Raw genomic sequence first — 20,952 nt, forward strand, 5'->3', positions numbered from 1 at the left:
TCCAGAGTCTGTCATGGTCCCTGTACGGCCTCCCATTGCTGCTGTCTCCATCGCCACACTCTGCTGCCATGTGCCACTTTCAGGTCTCTTCACACTGCTGGTGTGTTAAATTTTTTGACATAGGGTGCAGGCAGATTACGGGCCTCACATAGCTGCTGCCAGGCCCCTAATCTGCCATGGGCCCCTATATACCGCCTCCTCATGCTGCTGCCAAGTCCAGAGTCTGTCATGGTCCCTGTACGGCCTCCCATTGCTGCTGTCTCCATCGCCACACTCTGCTGCCATGTGCCACTTTCAGGTCTCTTCACACTGCTGGTGTGTTAAATTTTTTGACATAGGGTGCAGGCAGATTACGGGCCTCACATAGCTGCTGCCAGGCCCCTAATCTGCCATGGGCCCCTATATACCGCCTCCTCATGCTGCTGCCAAGTCCATAGTCTGTCATGGTCCCTGTACGGCCTCCCATTGCTGCTGTCTCCATCGCCACACTCTGCTGCCATGTGCCACTTTCAGGTCTCTTCACACTGCTGGTGTGTTAAATTTTTTGACATAGGGTGCAGGCAGATTACGGGCCTCACATAGCTGCTGCCAGGCCCCTAATCTGCCATGGGCCCCTATATACCGCCTCCTCATGCTGCTGCCAAGTCCAGAGTCTGTCATGGTCCCTGTACGGCCTCCCATTGCTGCTGTCTCCATCGCCACACTCTGCTGCCATGTGCCACTTTCAGGTCTCTTCACACTGCTGGTGTGTTAAATTTTTTGACATAGGGTGCAGGCAGATTACGGGCCTCACATAGCTGCTGCCAGGCCCCTAATCTGCCATGGGCCCCTATATACCGCCTCCTCATGCTGCTGCCAAGTCCAGAGTCTGTCATGGTCCCTGTACGGCCTCCCATTGCTGCTGTCTCCATCGCCACACTCTGCTGCCATGTGCCACTTTCAGGTCTCTTCACACTGCTGGTGTGTTAAATTTTTTGACATAGGGTGCAGGCAGATTACGGGCCTCACATAGCTGCTGCCAGGCCCCTAATCTGCCATGGGCCCCTATATACCGCCTCCTCATGCTGCTGCCAAGTCCAGAGTCTGTCATGGTCCCTGTACGGCCTCCCATTGCTGCTGTCTCCATCGCCACACTCTGCTGCCATGTGCCACTTTCAGGTCTCTTCACACTGCTGGTGTGTTAAATTTTTTGACATAGGGTGCAGGCAGATTACGGGCCTCACATAGCTGCTGCCAGGCCCCTAATCTGCCATGGGCCCCTATATACCACCTCCTCCTGCTGCTGCCAGGTCCAGAGTCTCTCATGGGTCCCTGTACGGCCTCCCATTGCTGCTGTCTCCATCGCCACACTCTGCTGCCATGTGCCACTTTCAGGTCTCTTCACACTGCTGGTGTGTTAAATTTTTTGACATAGGGTGCTGCAAGATAACGGGCCTCACATAGCTGCTGCCAGGCCCCTAATCAGCCATGGGCCCCTATACCGCCTCCTCCTGCTGCTGCCAGGTCCAGAGTCTCTCATGCCATGTGCCACTTTCAGGTCTCTTCACACTGCTGGTGTGTTAAATTTTTTGACATAGGGTGCAGGCAGATTACGGGCCTCACATAGCTGCTGCCAGGCCCCTAATCTGCCATGGGCCCCTATATACCGCCTCCTCATGCTGCTGCCAAGTCCAGAGTCTGTCATGGTCCCTGTACGGCCTCCCATTGCTGCTGTCTCCATCGCCACACTCTGCTGCCATGTGCCACTTTCAGGTCTCTTCACACTGCTGGTGTGTTAAATTTTTTGACATAGGGTGCAGGCAGATTACGGGCCTCACATAGCTGCTGCCAGGCCCCTAATCTGCCATAGGCCCCTATATACCGCCTCCTCATGCTGCTGCCAAGTCCAGAGTCTGTCATGGTCCCTGTACGGCCTCCCATTGCTGCTGTCTCCATCGCCACACTCTGCTGCCATGTGCCACTTTCAGGTCTCTTCACACTGCTGGTGTGTTAAATTTTTTGACATAGGGTGCAGGCAGATTACGGGCCTCACATAGCTGCTGCCAGGCCCCTAATCTGCCATGGGCCCCTATATACCACCTCCTCCTGCTGCTGCCAGGTCCAGAGTCTCTCATGGGTCCCTGTACGGCCTCCCATTGCTGCTGTCTCCATCGCCACACTCTGCTGCCATGTGCCACTTTCAGGTCTCTTCACACTGCTGGTGTGTTAAATTTTTTGACATAGGGTGCTGCAAGATAACGGGCCTCACATAGCTGCTGCCAGGCCCCTAATCAGCCATGGGCCCCTATACCGCCTCCTCCTGCTGCTGCCAGGTCCAGAGTCTCTCATGCCATGTGCCACTTTCAGGTCTCTTCACACTGCTGGTGTGTTTAATTTTTTGACATAGGGTGCAGGCAGATTACGGGCCTCACATAGCTGCTGCCAGGCCCCTAATCTGCCATGGGCCCCTATATACCGCCTCCTCATGCTGCTGCCAGGTCCAGAGTCTCTCATGGGTCCCTGTACGGCCTCCCATTGCTGCTTTCTCCATCGCCACACTCTGCCATGTGCCACTTTCAGGTCTCCTCACACACTGCTGGTGTGTTGAATTTTTTGACATAGGGTGCTGGCAGATTACGGGCCTCCCATAGCTGCTGCCAGGCCCCTAATCTGCCATGGGCCCCTATATACCGCCTCCTCATGCTGCTGCCAAGTCCAGAGTCTGTCATGGGTCCCTGTACGGCCTCCCATTGCTGCTGTCTCCATCGCCACACTCTGCCATGTGCCACTTTCAGGTCTCCTCACACACTGCTGGTGTGTAGAATTTTTTGACATAGGGTGCTGGCAGATTACGGGCCTCCCATAGCTGCTGCCAGGCCCCTAATCTGCCATGGGCCCCTATATACCGCCTCCTCATGCTGCTGCCAAGTCCAGAGTCTGTCATGGGTCCCTGTACGGCCTCCCATTGCTGCTGTCTCCATCGCCACACTCTGCCATGTGCCACTTTCAGGTCTCCTCACACTGCTGGTGTGTTGAATTTTTTGACATAGGGTGCTGGCAGATTACGGGCCTCCTATAGCTGCTGCCAGGCCCCTAATCTGCCATGGGCCCCTATATACCGCCTCCTCATGCTGCTGCCAAGTTCAGAGTCTGTCATGGGTCCCTGTACGGCCTCCCATTGCTGCTGTCTCCATCGCCACACTCTGCCATGTGCCACTTTCAGGTCTCCTCACACTGCTGGTGTGTTGAATTTTTTGACATAGGGTGCTGGCAGATTACGGGCCTCCTATAGCTGCTGCCAGGCCCCTAATCTGCCATAAGCCCCTATATACCGCCTCCTCATGCTGCTGCCAAGTCCAGAGTCTGTCATGGGTCCCTGTACGGCCTCCCATTGCTGCTGTCTCCATCGCCACACTCTGCCATGTGCCACTTTCAGGTCTCCTCACACACTGCTGGTGTGTTGAATTTTTTGACATAGGGTGCTGGCAGATTACGGGCCTCCTATAGCTGCTGCCAGGCCCCTAATCTGCCGTAGGCCCCTATATACCGCCTCCTCATGCTGCTGCCAGGTCCAGAGTCTCTCATGGGTCCCTGTACGGCCTCCCATTGCTGCTGTCTCCATCGCCACACTCTGCCATGTGCCACTTTCAGGTCTCCTCACACTGCTGGTGTGTTCCATTTTTTGTCATAGGGTGCTGGCAGATTATGGGCCTCCCATAACTGCTGCCAGGCCCCTAATCTGCCATGGGCCCCTATACCGACTCCTCATGCTGTGACGTTGCAACAAGGTGGAATTCAACCCTACATATGTTAGACCGCCTTTACGAACAGCAAAAGGCCATCACAGATTTCCTGATGTTAAAAGCAGATAAAGGTACTCCCTGTGTAACTTAGATGTCAGCCATTGGCAGCTCATGCGTGACACCTGCGCTTGCTCAGGCCCTTTGAGGAGGCCACGCTATTCGTGAGTCGGCAGGACTATGGGATGAACGACGTCATTCCTCTGTTGCACGTCCTGGAACAAATGCTGTTAACAATGGCTGGTCAGGGTGCGGTAGACGTGGCGCACAGATCTCAACGCCACATGGCCCCTGTGGGGGCAGGACTGGAAGAAGAGGAGGAGGTAGAGGAGGACATTGGTGCTCAGGAATTATTGAGTGAAATGGGTGGTTTTTCCACTCAGCGGACAGGAGTGGAGGAGCAGGAGCATCTGGTAGAGGAGGAGGAAGAGGAGACAGAGGACCTAGACGCACCGTGGCAGTATGCTGTGGAGATGGAGGCAGGGAGTCCCTCGCATTCCTTGGCACAAATGGCCCATAGCATGCTCGGTTGCTTGCGTAGCGACAGCCGAATAATAACCATCAGACAGAGGGATGACTTTTGGCTGTCCACCTTGTTGGACCCTCGCTACCGTTCAAAAATGGTGGCCTTTTTCACACCTGCTGAGAGGGAGGCCAAAATAACGTACTATAAAAAACACCTATGTAGTCAGCTGGTCTCTGCCTGTCTGCGCCAACGTCCATCCTCAGACACTGTGGGCCCTGTGCGCTCGTGTTCCGCTGCCATGGCAGCAGGGGAGGGGTGGGGTGGTAGGAGCAGTGGCAGCTCCACCAGCAGCGGCTGCCTCAGTCTGCAGTCGATGATGAGTAGCTTTCTTCACCAGCGCAGTGAGGAAACTACTAACCAGCCGCAGCAGCAGCAGCAGCATCAGGTGGACCTGGAGCAGGACCTCAAACAACAGGCTTAGGCCTACTTGGACAGCACCCTGCCAACCGAGGTAGACAATCCCCTTGACTACTGGGCAACGAAACTTGACCTTTGGCCCCAACTAGCTGAATTTGCCCTTGAAAGGCTGTCATGCCCGGCCAGTAGCGTGGCATCGGAGCGCGTGTTTAGTGCGGCAGGAGGTATTGCAACTCCGCGGAGGACACGACTGTCCACCCAAAGTGTGGAGAGACTCACGTTTGTGAAAATGAATCAGGCGTGGATTAGTCTGGATTTCAAACCACCAGTTCCTGACACAACTGACTAAATCCGCCATGAATCATGCCCCAAACATGTGCCACTTTCAGGTCTCCTCACACTGCTGGTGTGTTCCATTTTTTGTCATAGGGTGCTGGCAGATTACGGGCCTCCCATAGCTGCTGCCAGGCCCCTAATCTGCCATGGGCCCCTATACCGCCTCCTCATGCTGCTGCCAAGTCCAGAGTCTCTCATGGGTCCCTGTACGGCCTCCCATTGCTGCTGCCTCCATCGCCACACTCTGCCATGTGCCACTTTCAGGTCTCCTCACACTGCTGGTGTGTTCCATTTTTTGTCATAGGGTGCTGGCAGATTACGGGCCTCCCATAGCTGCTGCCAGGCCCCTAATCTGCCATGGGCCCCTATACCGCCTCCTCATGCTGCTGCCAGGTCCAGAGTCTCTCATGGGTCCCTGTACGGCCTCCCATTGCTGCTGTCTCCATCGCCACACTCTGCCATGTGCCACTTTCAGGTCTCCTCACACTGCTGGTGGGTTCCATTTTTTGTCATAGGGTGCTGGCAGATTACGGGCCTCCCATAGCTGCTGCCAGGCCCGTAATCTGCCATGGGCCCCCGTACCGACTCCTCATGCTGCTGCCAGGCCCGTAATCTGTCATGGGCCACTGTTGTCGCTTGTTGGCATATTCCGCTCGTTCAGATGCTCCTTCTCCTGCTACTCCTCTTCACGGATTCCGTCAGCAGTCTTTCTTGGAATCCGTTTCCAAGAGACAACAGTTTGCGAGCACGCACCCGACGGTGCAGAAGCTGAACGTCCTCCTGTCCAAGTTGCTGCTGCCAGGCTCGTAATCTGTCATGCGCCCCTGTACCGCCTCCTCATGCTGCTGCCAGGTCCAGAGTGTGTCATGGGCCCCCGTACCGACTCCTCATGCTGCTGCCAGGCCCGTAATCTGTCATGGGCCCCTGTACCGCCTCCCCATGCTGCTGCCAGGTCCAGAGTGTGTCATGGGTCCCTGTACGGCCTCCCATTGCTGCTGCCAGGCCCGTAATCTGCCATGGGCCCCTGTACCGACTCCTCATGCTGCTGCCAGGCCCGTAATCTGTCATGGGCCCCTGTACCGCCTCCTCATGCTGCTGCCAGGTCCAGAGTGTGTCATGGGTCCCTGTACGGCCTCCCATTGCTGCTGTCTCTATCGCCACACTCTGCCATGTGCCACTTTCAGGTCTCCTCACACTGCTGGTGGTTTCCATTTTTGTCATAGGGTGCTGTATGGCCTCCCATTGCTGCTGCCTCCACCGCCACACTGTGGCTCCACACTCTGGTTTTGGCCCCGTGACTGCCCAAATGAGTGAAGTGTGCGGTGATTCTAAGATCGACGGCACTCATCTGCATGTCATACTGACTGACAGTATTATTTCTCTTCCCCAGCAGACTCCAAGGGCATTTAAATTAAAGGTACAGTGTTCTGCACTAATATTAAGTCTCTCTGAAGCCTAGAAACACCCTTTTTTAAGTTAAATTCACAGCGAATTTATTCGACTCGAATCGAATATTGTCCACGAATTCGCCGAATCAGTCGAATCGAATTTTTCATTTCTTCGCTCATCTCTAGTTATGACTGAAAATTTCTGAGACTCCTTGTCCACTAAAATTGTACAGCGGGGGGCTGAATGATTTATTTAGTTAAAATGATCATTATAACTTTAGGTACAACCCAAAACTAAGATTTTATTATATTACCGCTTACCAATTCTTAGATGTGATAACTACATTAGTTTTCTTTTTAGGTTTTCTTTCACTTATTTTCACCTGGTGATCTGGCCAGTAAGCCTGCTGTTTTTCAACAGAACAAACTCTCCTACAAATGTATCAGTTAAGAGTATTGAGACAAACCTTTTACCACTGACAGGGGTGCTTATAATGATCAGCTTTTATTTATTTGTGTAAAACCTTTATCCCCCCAAAAAAGTTGCTGTAATTGCAGTGTGAGCCGGAGTCTCACTTTAATTTGTTAGTGTAAATCTGCTCTAAATCTGCTAGTACATCTCACACTGCCCTCCCCCCAGATTATCAATGCTGCTTTCTTCTATGCCCCTTTGCTGCTTCATCCAGAGTGGGGGTACGCTAATACAGGAGGTGTGTTACTGGCCAGATCACCAGGTGAAAATGGAAGAAAAAGAACCTAAAAAAAGAAAACTAATGCAACCACCACATCTGATGATTGGTAAGCTGCAATATGTTACATTTACATTTTTGGCTTTGGGTTTAATACTGCCCTAATTATACAGTATAAATATATATATATATATATATATATATATATTCATATTGGCCTCTTTACACGTGTGTGTCCTGTTAATGCTTACACTGTAACACACACGTACGTGTTTCGTATGTTGAGGTGCGATGTGATAAGGCAACCTATTTAACGACTCTTAAATTGGTTGTAAACCCTTACATATACCCAGTGAAGTGACTGGCCTCAGGTGATACACAGAGATGAAACAAATCCTCCTACATAAGTTGTACCTGTCTATTTGCAGTCTTCTCTACTCTACATTCATTCAAAGTGTTGAATTTATAAAGCTTGTCTTTAAGTTCAGAAAAAAGGGGAAGAGAGCTGAAGTTACACTCTGCAGAGTTCACTTAGAAGAGTTCTGAGAGCTGATTGGAGGAAAGAGACATACCCCCTCCACACAACTCACAGGAACAGAGCCGAGGCTGTCAATCTGCTGGAGGTCCCTCCCCTGTCACCAATTTTCTCTTGGTGTCAGAAAAACTTGTCAGAAGTGACCCATGCAAATAGCAGAGGAATGAGGCAACAGACATAAGTGACATTTAGTGCTATTAACTCCTTGATGCTGAGCGCACGCAAATAGGTGCACAGGCGTCTGGGCCTTGATTCCGAGCGGCTGCATATTTGCATGCAATTAGAAAATACATATGTGCTGAGAGCCCGCAGCATGAGTCTGTGACTCACGGAAAGGTCCTGATCTCCCCTTTCGATCGGGACTTTTTCCGATAATGTGACCGCCGTGACGGCGAATCACGGCGTTTACATGACCCTAAAACCCGCCCGCCTCCCGGCTTCTGAAAATCTTAAAGGGCCGGGTAGCTCCAGCGTGAAGTGGCTAATTGAGCCAAGTACATACTAACACACTATAGGGGGATATGCTTTGTTCATATTTCATGTCTGGGGTCAATTCAGGACAATACAATGCACGTCATGTGCACTGTGTAGTGTTGTAGCCCAGGTGTGGCTGTGTATATTGGGGTCCATTCTAAATAAATGTCTATGCAGTGCAAATGACTTAGTTCTATGTGTTAACAGCCATGACCACATGTCTATACAGTGCATTTGTATGGAAAACTGCAAGTGAAAAGTTCTGTTATCATATGGACCCAATATTGTATCCTGTAGCTTTAGAGATGTTATCATTACTTTTCCTTGTATTGTTGATTTAGTCTGTTACAGAGATGGGGTCAGGAGTAACAAATGCATCTCCTTCAGTGTTTTCATTGCTCCTTTCCTTATCAAGGCTATCACTATCCAAACACATGTGCCAGTGGCTGACACCGATGTTATTTCCTCCACTCCAGACTCTTGTTAAATACCAGGCAGAGGAAGTAACACTCTGACTTGTAATGATCCTGGTCTCAGCAGAAATTCAAACTAAAAAAAGACTCGAAGCGACTTTGATGTCCCGACCAACCATGTGCTATTCCCAGGCTGGAGGAAAGCAGTTTTAAATCAGGAGCTTGAACAGTTTAACTATTCCTTGTGCTAACTTTTTCTTTCTAACCCCAGGGAAAAACAGGTGAGCCCGGTAAACCAGGGAAAGATGGAAAAGTAAGTTTACTTTTTAAAGGTATTTTACAATTTACAGCAGTTTGTGCTCTATATAGACCTGTGTTGTGCTAGCTGGGTAATTATTATTATTATACAGTATTTATAAAGCGCCAATAGTTCACTCAGCGCTGTACATTACAAAGGGGGACAGAACATGTGACAGAACAATACCAATACAATGCAAAACATGAGGGGATCGAGGTCCCTGCTCTTTCGAGCTTACAATCTAGAAGGGACGGGATAGTGGTACAGGAGGAGATAGCTGTGGGGGATGGAGTGGTAGGAAGAGTGGAGGAGGTCAGCAAGTTAGCAGGGGGTGAGGTAGGCTTCCCTGAAGAGATGGGTTTTCAGGGTACGCCTAAAGGAGAGGAGAGTAGGTGATAATCTGATGGGTTGGGGAAGGGAGTTCCAGAGGATGGGTGACACCCTGGAGAAGTCCTGGAGGCGGGCATGGGAGGAGGAGACCAGGGAACTAGAGAGAAGGAGGTCTTGTGAGGAGCGGAGTGTGCGTGCTGGGCGGTACTTGGATATTAGGTCAGTGATGTAGTACGGGGCAGTATGGTGGACGGCTTTGTACGTCAGTGTTAGGATTTTAAATTTGATCCGTTGCGCAATCGGAAGCCAGTGGAGGGATTGGCAGAGGGGGGTGGCGGAAATGGAGCGGTTGGAAAGGTGAATGAGTCTGGCAGCCGTATTCAGGATCGACTGAAGCGGGGATAGCCAGCGGCGAGGCAGGCCAGTGAGGAGGGAGTTGCAGTAGTCGAGTCGTGATATGATGAGGGAGTGGATGAGCTGTTTAGTGGTTTCTGGGGTTAGGAACGTGCGGATTTTGGCGATGTTGCGGAGGTGGAGTCTGCACGAGTTTGTTAAAGATTGGACTTGGGGCTGGAAGGATAGGTTGGAGTCCAGAATGACACCAAGTACTCTGGCCTGCAGAGCGGGTTTGATATTGGCGTTGTTGGATGTGATGTAGAAGTCAATGGGGGGTGGAGTTCGGGCTGGGGGGAAGACAAGGAGCTCGGTTTTGGAGAGATTCAGTTTAAGGAAGTGGAGCGACATCCAATCTGATATGTCGCTCAGTAGGTGTGTGATTTGGGCAGAGACCGAGGGGGTGAGGTGGGGGGTTGAGAGATAGATTTGTGTGTCGTCGGCATAGAGGTGGTAGTTGAAGCCGTGAGAGTGTATGAGTTGGCCAAGGGAGGAGGTGTAGATGGAGAAGAGAAGGGGCCCAAGGACAGAGCCTTAAGGGACCCCAACAGAGAGGGGGAGTGAGGGGGAGGTGGTAGCATTATAGGTAACGCTGAAAGAGCGTTGTGACAGGTAGGATGAGAGCCAGGAGAGAGCAGAATCTCTGAGGCCGAGGGAGTGTAGTTTTTTTTTGAGGAGGGGGTGGTCAACTGTGTCGAAGGCCGCAGAGAGGTCAAGGAGTAGGAGCACTGAATAGTGGCCATTAGCTTTGGCGGTTAGAAGGTCGTTGGAGAGTTTGAGTAAGGCGGTTTCGGTGGAGTGTAGGGGGCGGAAGCCAGACTGTAGGGGATCGAGGAGGTTGTTGTTGTTGAGGTGAGAGCATAGGCGGGTGTAAACGAGGCGCTCGAGGAGTTTAGATGTAAGTGGGAGCAGGGAGATGGGTAATCCAAGCCAAGTCAAAGACTGGCAATAGCTGAAACTTTAGTAAGGGTATGGATCACACATTTGCATTTGCTTTAGGATCATAAGAAATATTGATTTACTTTTCAGTGGCAACCCAGGTTTACTACAGTAGATGAATTCTCCTTTTCTGAATGAGATGCAGTGTTCGCTGAAAATAAAAGTCGCATAGCTGAACATTACAGTCATTGTAGCAGAAAGCACTTGTATTATAGTTTAGTCGAATGAGCCTTGTAAAGAGAACATCCAGAGCAACTTAGAATAGCCAACCAAATTTATTTAGCAATCTGATTGAACTTAACATTTCTGAGTTACTTTGTTACTTAAGCTTGCTAGCATATGTGCTTGTACACATTTGGGATTATCTAACCCTCTTGTATTGAACTGTATTGTTGCTATATTGTCTCCCATTATAATGTAATTATTATAATGTAAAGTGCACAGTGGCTAAATGGTTAGCATTTCTGCCCGGCAGTACTAGGGTCATTGGTTTGAATCCCAACCACAGTATCACCTGCCTGGAGTTTGCATGGTCTCCCTGTCCCTGTGTTGGTTTCCTCCGGGTACTCTGGTTTCCTCCCACACTCCAAAGACATTCTAGTAGGTTAATTGGCTCCTATCTAAATTGCCCCTAGTATATGAATATGAGTTAGGGACCTTAGATTGTACACCCCTTGAGGGTTTGAGGGTTAGATGCTGATGTGACTGTACAATATATATGTAAAAGCGCTGTGCAAATTGATGGCACTATATAAATACCTGAAATAAGTAAAGTGCTGAGCAAACTGTTAGCTCTATATAAATCCTGTATAATAATAATGTAATAAAACACAGCGTAAATTGTGGGGCAAAGAGAGGAACAATTTGCAGTAAACCATTAAAGCCAATCAGATTTAAAGTGGAATTCCATGTAAAAATACACTTTATTTCTATGAATAATTTTAAAAACATTTATATTATGCATTATTGGAATTGCTGAATGTCTGATTACAAACAACAGTCTACTCTGGACATTCAGAAATCCTCCTCTGCTTCATCAACAATGGTTTTGCTGCACTGACAATGTGGCTGCACACAGGCACTTTGTGTTACCAGAAAATGTATATTATATAGGGCGCGCTTGTTGGAGCCCAACCTCTGTAGTTGTAGGATAAAGGTGCCAGATGGATATCAGGGATGGATGGATAGGAGCAGTAACACTGAGTCAGCTCTTCTGAGAGTGGAAGCAAGGCTCTAATGCAGTAAACATGAAAAAGAGAGGAAGGCGCCTCTAAGTGCCGTATTGACAATTTATTAATGAACAATAGATAAATTGCACTTACAAGATAAATAGTTAAAAAGACTCATCGTGTGGTGTAATAAGATCCAGGTGAGACATCCAGCCGTCCAGCAGCAAAATCTGTCTATAGGATCAGGAAGTAAAGCCTAGGATGTGCCTGTATATCAAAATGTGCTTTGTGTTACCATTGCTTACAGCACAGTCCGACCCCTGCCTTGCCCAAACCTTCCCCCTGACTCCACCCCCATACCGCCCAACCTCTTAATGATCACACCCACAAGGAGCAGAGGAGTAGCTATGTTGCTTCCAAGAGTGGCACTTCTGGGCTAAAAGAGATGCACACTCCATCCAACCTTCCTGTGTGAACAAATAGGCATTACAGTCACATGAAGGCAATGCATTATAAAGAAAAAAAGGTACAAAAACAAGGCTTTCCACTTGATAGAACAACCACAATTTAGGAACTACAGACGAGTAGGGGCATCTAGTAGTGAAAAGTGAAAACTACACTCTTATTCAAAAGGAAAACATAAAACAATATTATTAAGAGGCTACGTTGGGAGATTTAAACAGCTGTTCCATTAGGAATGATTAATCCTCAGCTCTTTGTGTTGGGGAATTACCGTACATGCATTAAATGCAAGTGTCATGTTGTACAACAGAATGCATCTCTAAATTCAAGCACTCTCTATGCAAAACGTGACGCATGAAACTTTTTTATCTGTTTTATATCCTGTTCTGTTCATTAAGGTCAGAACCTATAAACTAAGCAGTGAAGATGAATGTTTTATTCATGAGTGTATATACATTATAATGAGCTATTTTCTTTCTCTTACTTACATGCAATCGTTTCCTTCATCCTTAGGGCATGCCTGGACCTCAGGGAACCAAGGTAAGGAAAATGTTTATGTACACTGATTTTGTTTGAGAACAAATGTAGGTCACATGATCCTACATAGCAATGCAAATAGAAATATTGCATAGAGAGCTGCTACTGATATGGCGATCTATCTCTTGTATGTCCCCGGGGGGCAACCAGCGGCCTCATTTAGTATTGTGTTTCTGTCTGTGTTGCCCATAGCAACTAAGAGAGAGAATAGTAAGCAGCTTATCAGTTTATATCTAGCCGGAAATTTGTACATGGCACTAGCGGTTCACTGCCTGAGACACATTCCCCAGGAGGACTCAGACCTGCCAGCCAGAAAGCAGAACTAAAAAAAACCTTCTCCTAATAGTACACCAAATACCATATAACCCTTTCACTGTCAGAGCCATTTTCACATTTTTTGCACACATGTTTATAATGAAAAAAAAAACATTTTAGGCCTAAAGATTAGTTACAAACCCAAAACATTATATATTTTCTGAAAGCAGAATAAAATGGTAGTAGTTCCAAATGTTTACGCCACACAATAAGCACATATTTATATTAAAAAAAAATATTTTTCATTTTAAAAATATCTTTTATTTTGAATGAATAAGTAAAAGTTAATTTAGGTTACACAAATGTAATATATTACACTTTTTTTTAAGATAAGGTTTTGCTGAGTAAAGAGATACCCAACATGTCAAACATTAAATCTGGTGTGTGCAGCGCTATGTGATGTGTAGATCAACATACATTTTTGTATGCAGATCATGCTCCATTAGCTTCTACCTTGGCCACATCAGCCATTGAAAGTGACAGCTGAACCCAGAAGTGATATAATGTGCATCACTTTTGTGTTCATTCTAGCTGTGGAAGATCCAAGAATGGATGTTCCCTGGTTTTCCTCCCCTGTCATCCACCATGGTGACCCTGGGTCCACAGGTGGGATAGCAGAGCCCAGGAAATATGACAGTGGAGGTCACGCAGGTGGCGTATTACCAGGGGTCTGTGGAAGCAATCAGGTGGCTGTACAGCCTCCTGATCACACCAAATTGACAGCCAACAGTCAGTTTGTCAGACATACATGCACTCCCAGCTGCTGTAGCCAAGAGTGTGTGTAAAATCCCCTCCCCCAACTGATGCCAATGTATGACATACAAGTATGTTGGTGGCAGCAAAAGGGTTAAAAAGTGCCTCTGAAAGCATAGCTAGTTACTGCCAAATGTGAAACATTGAAAGAAATGACTATACTGTGGATAAATTATACCTGGAGCATTACTTAATGGCCCATTTAACTCATGCATTTACATTTTACCAAATGTTGTCATGCATTTTATAATGGGCATTGACACGTGATGCTTCTGTCTTTTAGTTTTGTAGCACCGAAAAATGTACCTGACCTATGTTTTGCCAATGCAATAAAGGAAAAGGCATGTTACCCCCACACTTCTACATACATTAAAAAGCATATAGCAACTTGTATGAATAGGTGTGGACCCAGGCTTAGGGCCCCTCCACACCTTTGCGTTGCATTGCTGCATATATGTTAACATTCCTTAACATTGGTTGCGATAAGGTAGCCAATTCATTTGAAAAGTGCTGCTGCCACATCCAGCATCCCAAAAACTGGACCTTAACCTCTTTTTTCTGCTGCAGCACCCCACAATGTATAGAGGTGCATTTCCATGTCTTATCTGGTGAACTGCAACTCAGGTTCATTGCCTGTGTACATTGGAGTACCATTCAGAATGAATGTCAGCACACTATTGTATACATGTTGCAGGGATGTATGTTGTGGCTATGTTCATGGTATTGCATCATCACTATGTTTTTGTTTTGTTTTTGTTTTTTTAAATCTTACTTATCTAGGTAGATGCAGCATCGGTCTGATGCTGTATCTGTCCCCAGTTGGCTCTAAGGGTTAGACCTGACTCATCAGAGACAGCTAATCACTCAGTTCTGCCTGCTGTTATAAGTGACCTAGACCACCTGAGTGACGTCAGCCAACAGCAGACTTTAGCTGAATGGGTCACGGGCATGCAGAACGAACTGCACTCCTGTGATCGCTAGAAGTACAACCAAATGAGCTTAGGCTGTACTTCTCCTTTAAAGTACTACAGCATGTGAGAGATCCACAGTGAATCAAAGAGACATCACTAGCACTTTGTTGCAAATATATACATTCTTGTATTCATACGATGTCCAGGGGCGGACTGACCATTTGGAAACTCGGGCACTGCCCGAGGGCCCGGGGTCAGTAGGGGGCCCCATAAGATGCCCCTAGTACCTTTTTCATAGGCTTTTTTGAGTTTGGGCAAGGACACAGGGGCCCCATGATCCCTTATTGCCCGAGGGCCCCATGAGTTGTCAGTCCGCCCCTGATGATGTCACATCATTCAAGACAGCCAAAGTTTCAGAGTTCTTTCGTAAGTCAACATAGTGACTGTCATTATGGTGCCTTGAGGAAGAGATCCTGAGTGGCCCCAAAACACTGACCTACTTGGCTGACATGACAGTGCACAAAAAAAAAATATATGTTTGCAATAGAGTGCTGGTGATGTCTCATGGTTTCAATGTGGTTTGTGTTAAAGTCTCTACGAGCCAGGGCTGTCTTAATGCATGGGCACTGCCTAGGTGCTTCAGGTGTATTGGGGCCTCATGATAATTTTGCATTATATCATAATTGCCAACTGTCCCGGATTTGCTTGGACAGTCATGCTTTTTACTAAGCTGTCCCTGGATGCTTGTGTCCAAGGCAGTGTCCTGGAACCTGTACTGTGCCCTCCTGGTCTCAGCATTGTGCCCTCCTGATCCCCCCATACTGAGCCCTTTTCTTCTTCCCCCCATACTGTTCCCCTTCTGCCTTCCCCACTGTACTGTGCCCTTTGTGTTGATTAGTCTTTGATTTATGGCACATTTCTTATTGTTTAAAACTGATTTTATTAAAAGTACTAATAAATATATATTTCATTCTATCAGCTATATATACTTTAATTCTTGGAGGTAGGTGCATAAATTAGGGCAGGTTGGTAGGGGCCCCAGTGCATTACTTTGCCCAGGGGCCCATGATGCTATTAAAATAGCCCTGCTAGGAGTACACATCTGTTACCAAGGTTGAACAACGGAAGGAGTGCAGTCCTCATCTGATTGATTTGAGAGATCCAGTCTCATTCAGGACTGCTGAAGTTGAAGCTAACAAGGCTGGTTTACCAGGCTTGTGAAACAATACTAATGTATAACAGGACAGGACAACCAATATATATTTTATAAAATAAAATAACTTGAATTCTAAAAATTTGTTTACACTCTTATTGCATAATAGCTTGGCTTAGTTGAATTGGCCCAACATCTGTTCAAAGCTCTGGTCATGTCTTTTGTTTATTTCCACCCCTTTTCCTGAAGAAACAAAAAATTCTTAGAAGTTTATTTATTTTGCAGGGAGAGCCAGGGACTGCAGGAATCCCGGGAAGGAAGGTAAAAAAGATGACAGAGTTTGGTCTGCTCTGCTGCTATAAAGGAATTTAATATGTAACAACAAACTGAAGAATAAACAGTGTGATAATGTCTGCTGATCCATGTGAATTATCTCTGGCACTCACACAGTAATAATAACTCTTTATGAAGTGTATTTTGTTATCTTACATGAATTCACATAATTGTTTGGAGTTGAATTGTAAAGGTATCCTACACTATCACAGTGACCTTCATTCTGGGAGTATAGGTTTACTAGAAATATTGATACAAAGGCTTTTATAAATAAATAAATAAAACACTTTTTGGCCAAGTGATTAAAAAAGTGATTACTCCCTATTGATATCCATGATTTATTTTTTTTAGCAGTTCAACCACTTGCCCTCCTGAGGATTTACCCCCCCCCCCCCCCCTTCCTGACTAGGCCTTTTTTTTGCTTTACGGAGCTGCGCTTTTTTAACTGACAATTGCGCTGTCTTGCAACACTGCACCCAAATGAAATTTCCGTCCTTTTTTCCCACAAATTGAGCTTTATTTCGGTGGTTTTCGATCGCCTGTGTGTTCTTTATTTTTTGTGCTATAAAAAAAATTGTCTGACAATTTTGAGAAAAAAACAATATTTTTGACTTTTTGCTATTATGTCCAGTAAAAAAATTTTAAAAATCTAATTTTGTCATAGATTTAGGCCAAAATATATTCTGCTACATGTCTTTGCAAAAAAAAATCCCAATATGTGGAAATTAATTGGTTTACGTGAAGGTTATAGTGTCTATAAATGGCGGTATACATACTGGGATTTTTTTTCATTTTTATTAGTAATGGTGACGATCAGTGAATTATAGCGGGACTGCGGCGGGCGTTCTGACACTGGGGGGAACTGACTTGGTGTCACTGACATCCCCAGTGACACCAATACAGTGATCAGTGCTAAATTAATTGGTTTATGTGAAAGTTATAGTCATAGCGTTTATAAATGGTGGTATAGATACTGAATATTTTTTCATTTTATTTTCATTTTTATTAGTAATGGCGGCGATCAGCGACTTATAGCGAGACTGAGGGACTGCAGAGGGGATTCTGACACTGGGGGGAACTGAAATCCTCAGTAACATTAATACAGTGATCAGTGCTGAAAAATAGCACTGACACTGTACTAATGGCACTGGGCAGGAAGGGGTTAGTTTACATGTGTGCTGTGTGCTGTTTTACTATGTGCCATGTTTGTGCACAGCCATCCAAAGCAGTGTGCATAAGATGACAGGGAGGATAACTGTTTTGTTTACAAAACGTTACCCCCCCCCTTCCTCGGAGATGCTCTGCAATTACCGGGGTGTCGGCAAGTAATCACCGGCCGGGACCTGGTGATTGACAGCCGCAGCCGCGTATATATACGTGATTTTGCGTACCCGTGCCGCCCTGTAGCAGTATATCTGCTATAGGGTGGTCGGGAAGCGGTTAAAAGAATGAACTTGTTAAGTTAGCTATGACTTTTCCATGACCTTCATATAGCAAAATATAGGAATATTCATCCTCCCTGCACTTACTGCCGCTGCAAAGCTTGGTGTGGCCCTATGCAGGACAGCAGAGCTCTTGACGGTTCCCTTTTATAAATCATTTGTTGTGCCAGATTTCTTTCAGTGCACCAATCTGTCTGCAATCAGAGGTTGATTTAGTAAAAACAAATAGGCTGTTCACTTTGTAAGGGAAGGCTCACTTGGCATGGAGATTTTCCCCAGAGCTTGGTAAATGTGGTGAAGCTTGGACATGATTGGATGATGAAATCAGCAGAGCTTCATCTCATTCACTAAGCTCTGGGAAAAATCCCCTGCACTTCCAAAATGAATAGCCTATTAGCTTTTAGTACCTAATCCCCTCAGTGTCATTTTTGTACAAGTCTATGGGGTTGATTTACGAAAGGCAAATAGGCTGCTTACTTTGTAAGGAAAGTTGCACTTTGCAAGGGAATTTTCCCCAGAACTTAGTAAAAGAGGTGAAATGTCACTTTGCAAAAAATACCCAATCACATGCAAGGAAAATTTAAAAAAATGAAGTTTTGCTTGCACATGGTTGGATGTTTTAAGTCAGTAGAGTTTCACCTAATTCAATAAGATCTTGAAAAATATTCCTTGCAGAGTGTAACTTGCCTTGCAAAGTAAACAGCTTATTTGCCTTTAGTAAATCAACCCCTGTGTGAAATCGGCTTCCAAGTTCAGTCCTACTTCCAGTCACAGCTAAGTCAGAGAAATAAACGTTTGCTTTAAAAGAGACGTGTGTTGCCCAATCATACTTACCTAGGAGCTGCATCTGTTCCCCGTCAGTTCTAAGAGTGAGAACTCAGTGATCACATGATCGCTGGTCGCTGAGTTCTCACAGCCACCCTGAGCAGAGAGCGGTGACTGTCAGTCATCGCTCTCTGCTCTGTCCCCCCAGCTTCACTGGAGTGCTGGGCTGTGGAGGGGGAAGGAGTGGCTGGCTCAGGCTCTCAGCATATCACTGAAAGGCTGAGTAAGGTGCCGTTCCAGACTCTGGGGTGGATCCTGACTTTGAAGTCAGGATCTTTTCCCAACCTGGACCAGCTCAGCAACATCAGCCAACAACTGTCATATAGGAGCAGAGAGTCCTTGTTCTGTGTAAGCTCCCAATGGAGTGATTGGCTTACATAGAGATATATTTTTTTTTTTTGCTCCTGGGGTTTGAATAGTGGTCATATGATTGAGCACTACAGGGTTGCAGAATTATCATGGTTTGTTTTTGTACTTTTTTCCTTTCAGCTGTGACTGATATAATGCTGCTCAATGTTAAAGTGTTAAGTGTCATTAGGACAGATTAAGACTAGTTCACATTAGATGCAGTCCAGTGCGGCTTCTTGTGCATCAAAAATGCTTGCACAATGTTTTCCATGTATTCCAATGGCCCTAGTTCACACCAGTATAGTCAGTTTTCAGTGCAGAAAAAAAAGTAGAACATGCTGCTTTTTTCTGCACATAACTGTACTGGAACTTAGCAAACTGCATTGGAACTACGTGTGGTATGAACTGTAAGCAAAACCGTATCCGGAATGCATCCGGAGTGCAGTTTTGTGTGAACTGGCCCTTAAATTGAATGTAAACCCTTACCTTGTAAAACAACCCATTCAGTTTAAGATAGAAATTAAACACAAAAAATGTGTGTATAGATTAAAAAAAAAAACATTATAAATACCTTTTTTCCTTTTTTTTTATAAGTGATCGCATTCCTTCTGTTCTCAGCTGCATAAGACTAGGGGAGGAGAAACAGCAATACACTGAGCATCCTAGTAAAAGGCTGTAGGGGATGTTAGGACAAGTCTGATCATTGGAGGAGAGCAGGCTTAGTTCTCAGCACAACTAGAGAACTCTTAATTTTTTAATGGGAAAGCAGAGGGACTGGCAAGAACACCAGGGATTTCACACAAAGGAAGCAACACAAAGAGTACAGGATACTTTTTCATACAAGTGCATGGTACAGCAGGCACATGCTGTACCAGCAATATGAAATGTTGGGTTTCCATCGGGGGTGGACTGACAACTCATGGGGCTCCCGGGCAATAGGGGATCATGGGGCCCCTGTGCCCTTGCCCAAACTCAAAAATGCCTATGAAAAAGGTACCAGGGGCATCTCATGGGGCCCCCTATTGACCCCGGGCCCTCGGGCAGTGCTCGAGTTTCCAAATGGTCAGTCTGCCCCTGGTTTCCATACTCTTTAAGACCCTTCAATGCAGGATGAAATGTTCTGACCTGCCTGTGAATCCACAGCCAACTTTCATGAAATAACTAGGGCTAGATTTGTGTTAAAAATAAATCATTATTAGGCTTTTAGTTATTTGACATGAAAACGTTCATTGTTAATACGATCTAGTTATGGGTGTATTTCTACACTTACATATAGAACAGTTAGCGACAGGCCATGCCAGACTAAAAAGGAATGTATTGCATTACACCGTATGTGGTATCACATGGCTTTAAGCTATAGAATATTGACTAGCTCAGATGACACATATCTGTCTAGGAAAAGAAAGACAATATGAATGTGTGCCTATTATTTTTTTGTCCAAGCAGTAGATATTGTGGTGTTCTTTACACTTACAAAAGGAAAACTAAACTGAAATAATTAATCACATGCATCCATACATGCTCCTCTCCCCTCCCTGATATCATTTGTCTACCCAAGTGCTTGGCTGAAGCCCAGTCTTCTAGTTCTCACTACTGTGGCGCGTGGAACTTCCACCTACTGTGTACATGACGGTCCTAACAATAGAAGTCAATGAACTACCCATTTCTGGGCATGATTGCAAACAAGGGGGATTGGAGGTATAGGAGAGGATGTATTTATTATATCCTTTGAAGACAGACACTTCTGCAGATTCTTAGACTTATTACTTCAGGCTAAAATTAACCTTTCTGGGATAATCTAATAACTCCCTAAAGCTAGGACGTCATGAAAGAAACATGGAGGCCACCAGTGCTAACCTCTCCTTCTGATTGCCCTAGCTGTCATGCTGACCCTTTTGATTGAATATTTTGAGTCACTGACCCAGAACAGGTGTGCAGATATAGACTGTATATGTGTAAGGACAATGAGAAGACTAGAATTCCTGAAAGAAGGTCAGTAATAGCAGCCCTCGTATTGTTCACATAAATGAAATGCAATAGACTAACACACACTCAGTACATTCAATTTTTTCATTCTAATTTACCCAAAGAACAAAAAAGTGTGTGCGTGTATGTGTGTATGTCAGATACAACATAGAGCAAAGTATCACATAGAAATACAAAGTATAAAGCAGAATGATAACAGCACAGGGAGAAGGAGATCTGAAAAACTGGGATGTTTGGGGATACATTAGCATTAAACAATTG

The 20,952-nt window shown here is 46.1% G+C and overlaps 1 protein-coding gene across 1 annotated transcript in view; it reads left to right on the forward strand.

Annotated features, from left to right (window-relative positions):
- COL13A1 (collagen type XIII alpha 1 chain) overlaps positions 1–20,952 on the forward strand; it is a 235,357-nt gene that overhangs the window by 119,407 nt on the left and 94,998 nt on the right. Inside the window, exons 13-15 of the mRNA XM_089677089.1 lie at positions 8,769–8,810; positions 12,602–12,628; positions 16,043–16,078. Coding sequence (XP_089533215.1) covers positions 8,769–8,810; positions 12,602–12,628; positions 16,043–16,078 — 105 coding nt within the window. The remainder of the gene's footprint in view (positions 1–8,768; positions 8,811–12,601; positions 12,629–16,042; positions 16,079–20,952) is intronic.

This window comes from Staurois parvus, unplaced genomic scaffold (assembly GCF_062004578.1).
Source record: "Staurois parvus isolate SC_StPar_1 unplaced genomic scaffold, SC_StPar_1.0 ptg000177l, whole genome shotgun sequence".
In the NCBI taxonomy this organism is placed as follows: domain Eukaryota; kingdom Metazoa; phylum Chordata; class Amphibia; order Anura; family Ranidae; genus Staurois; species Staurois parvus.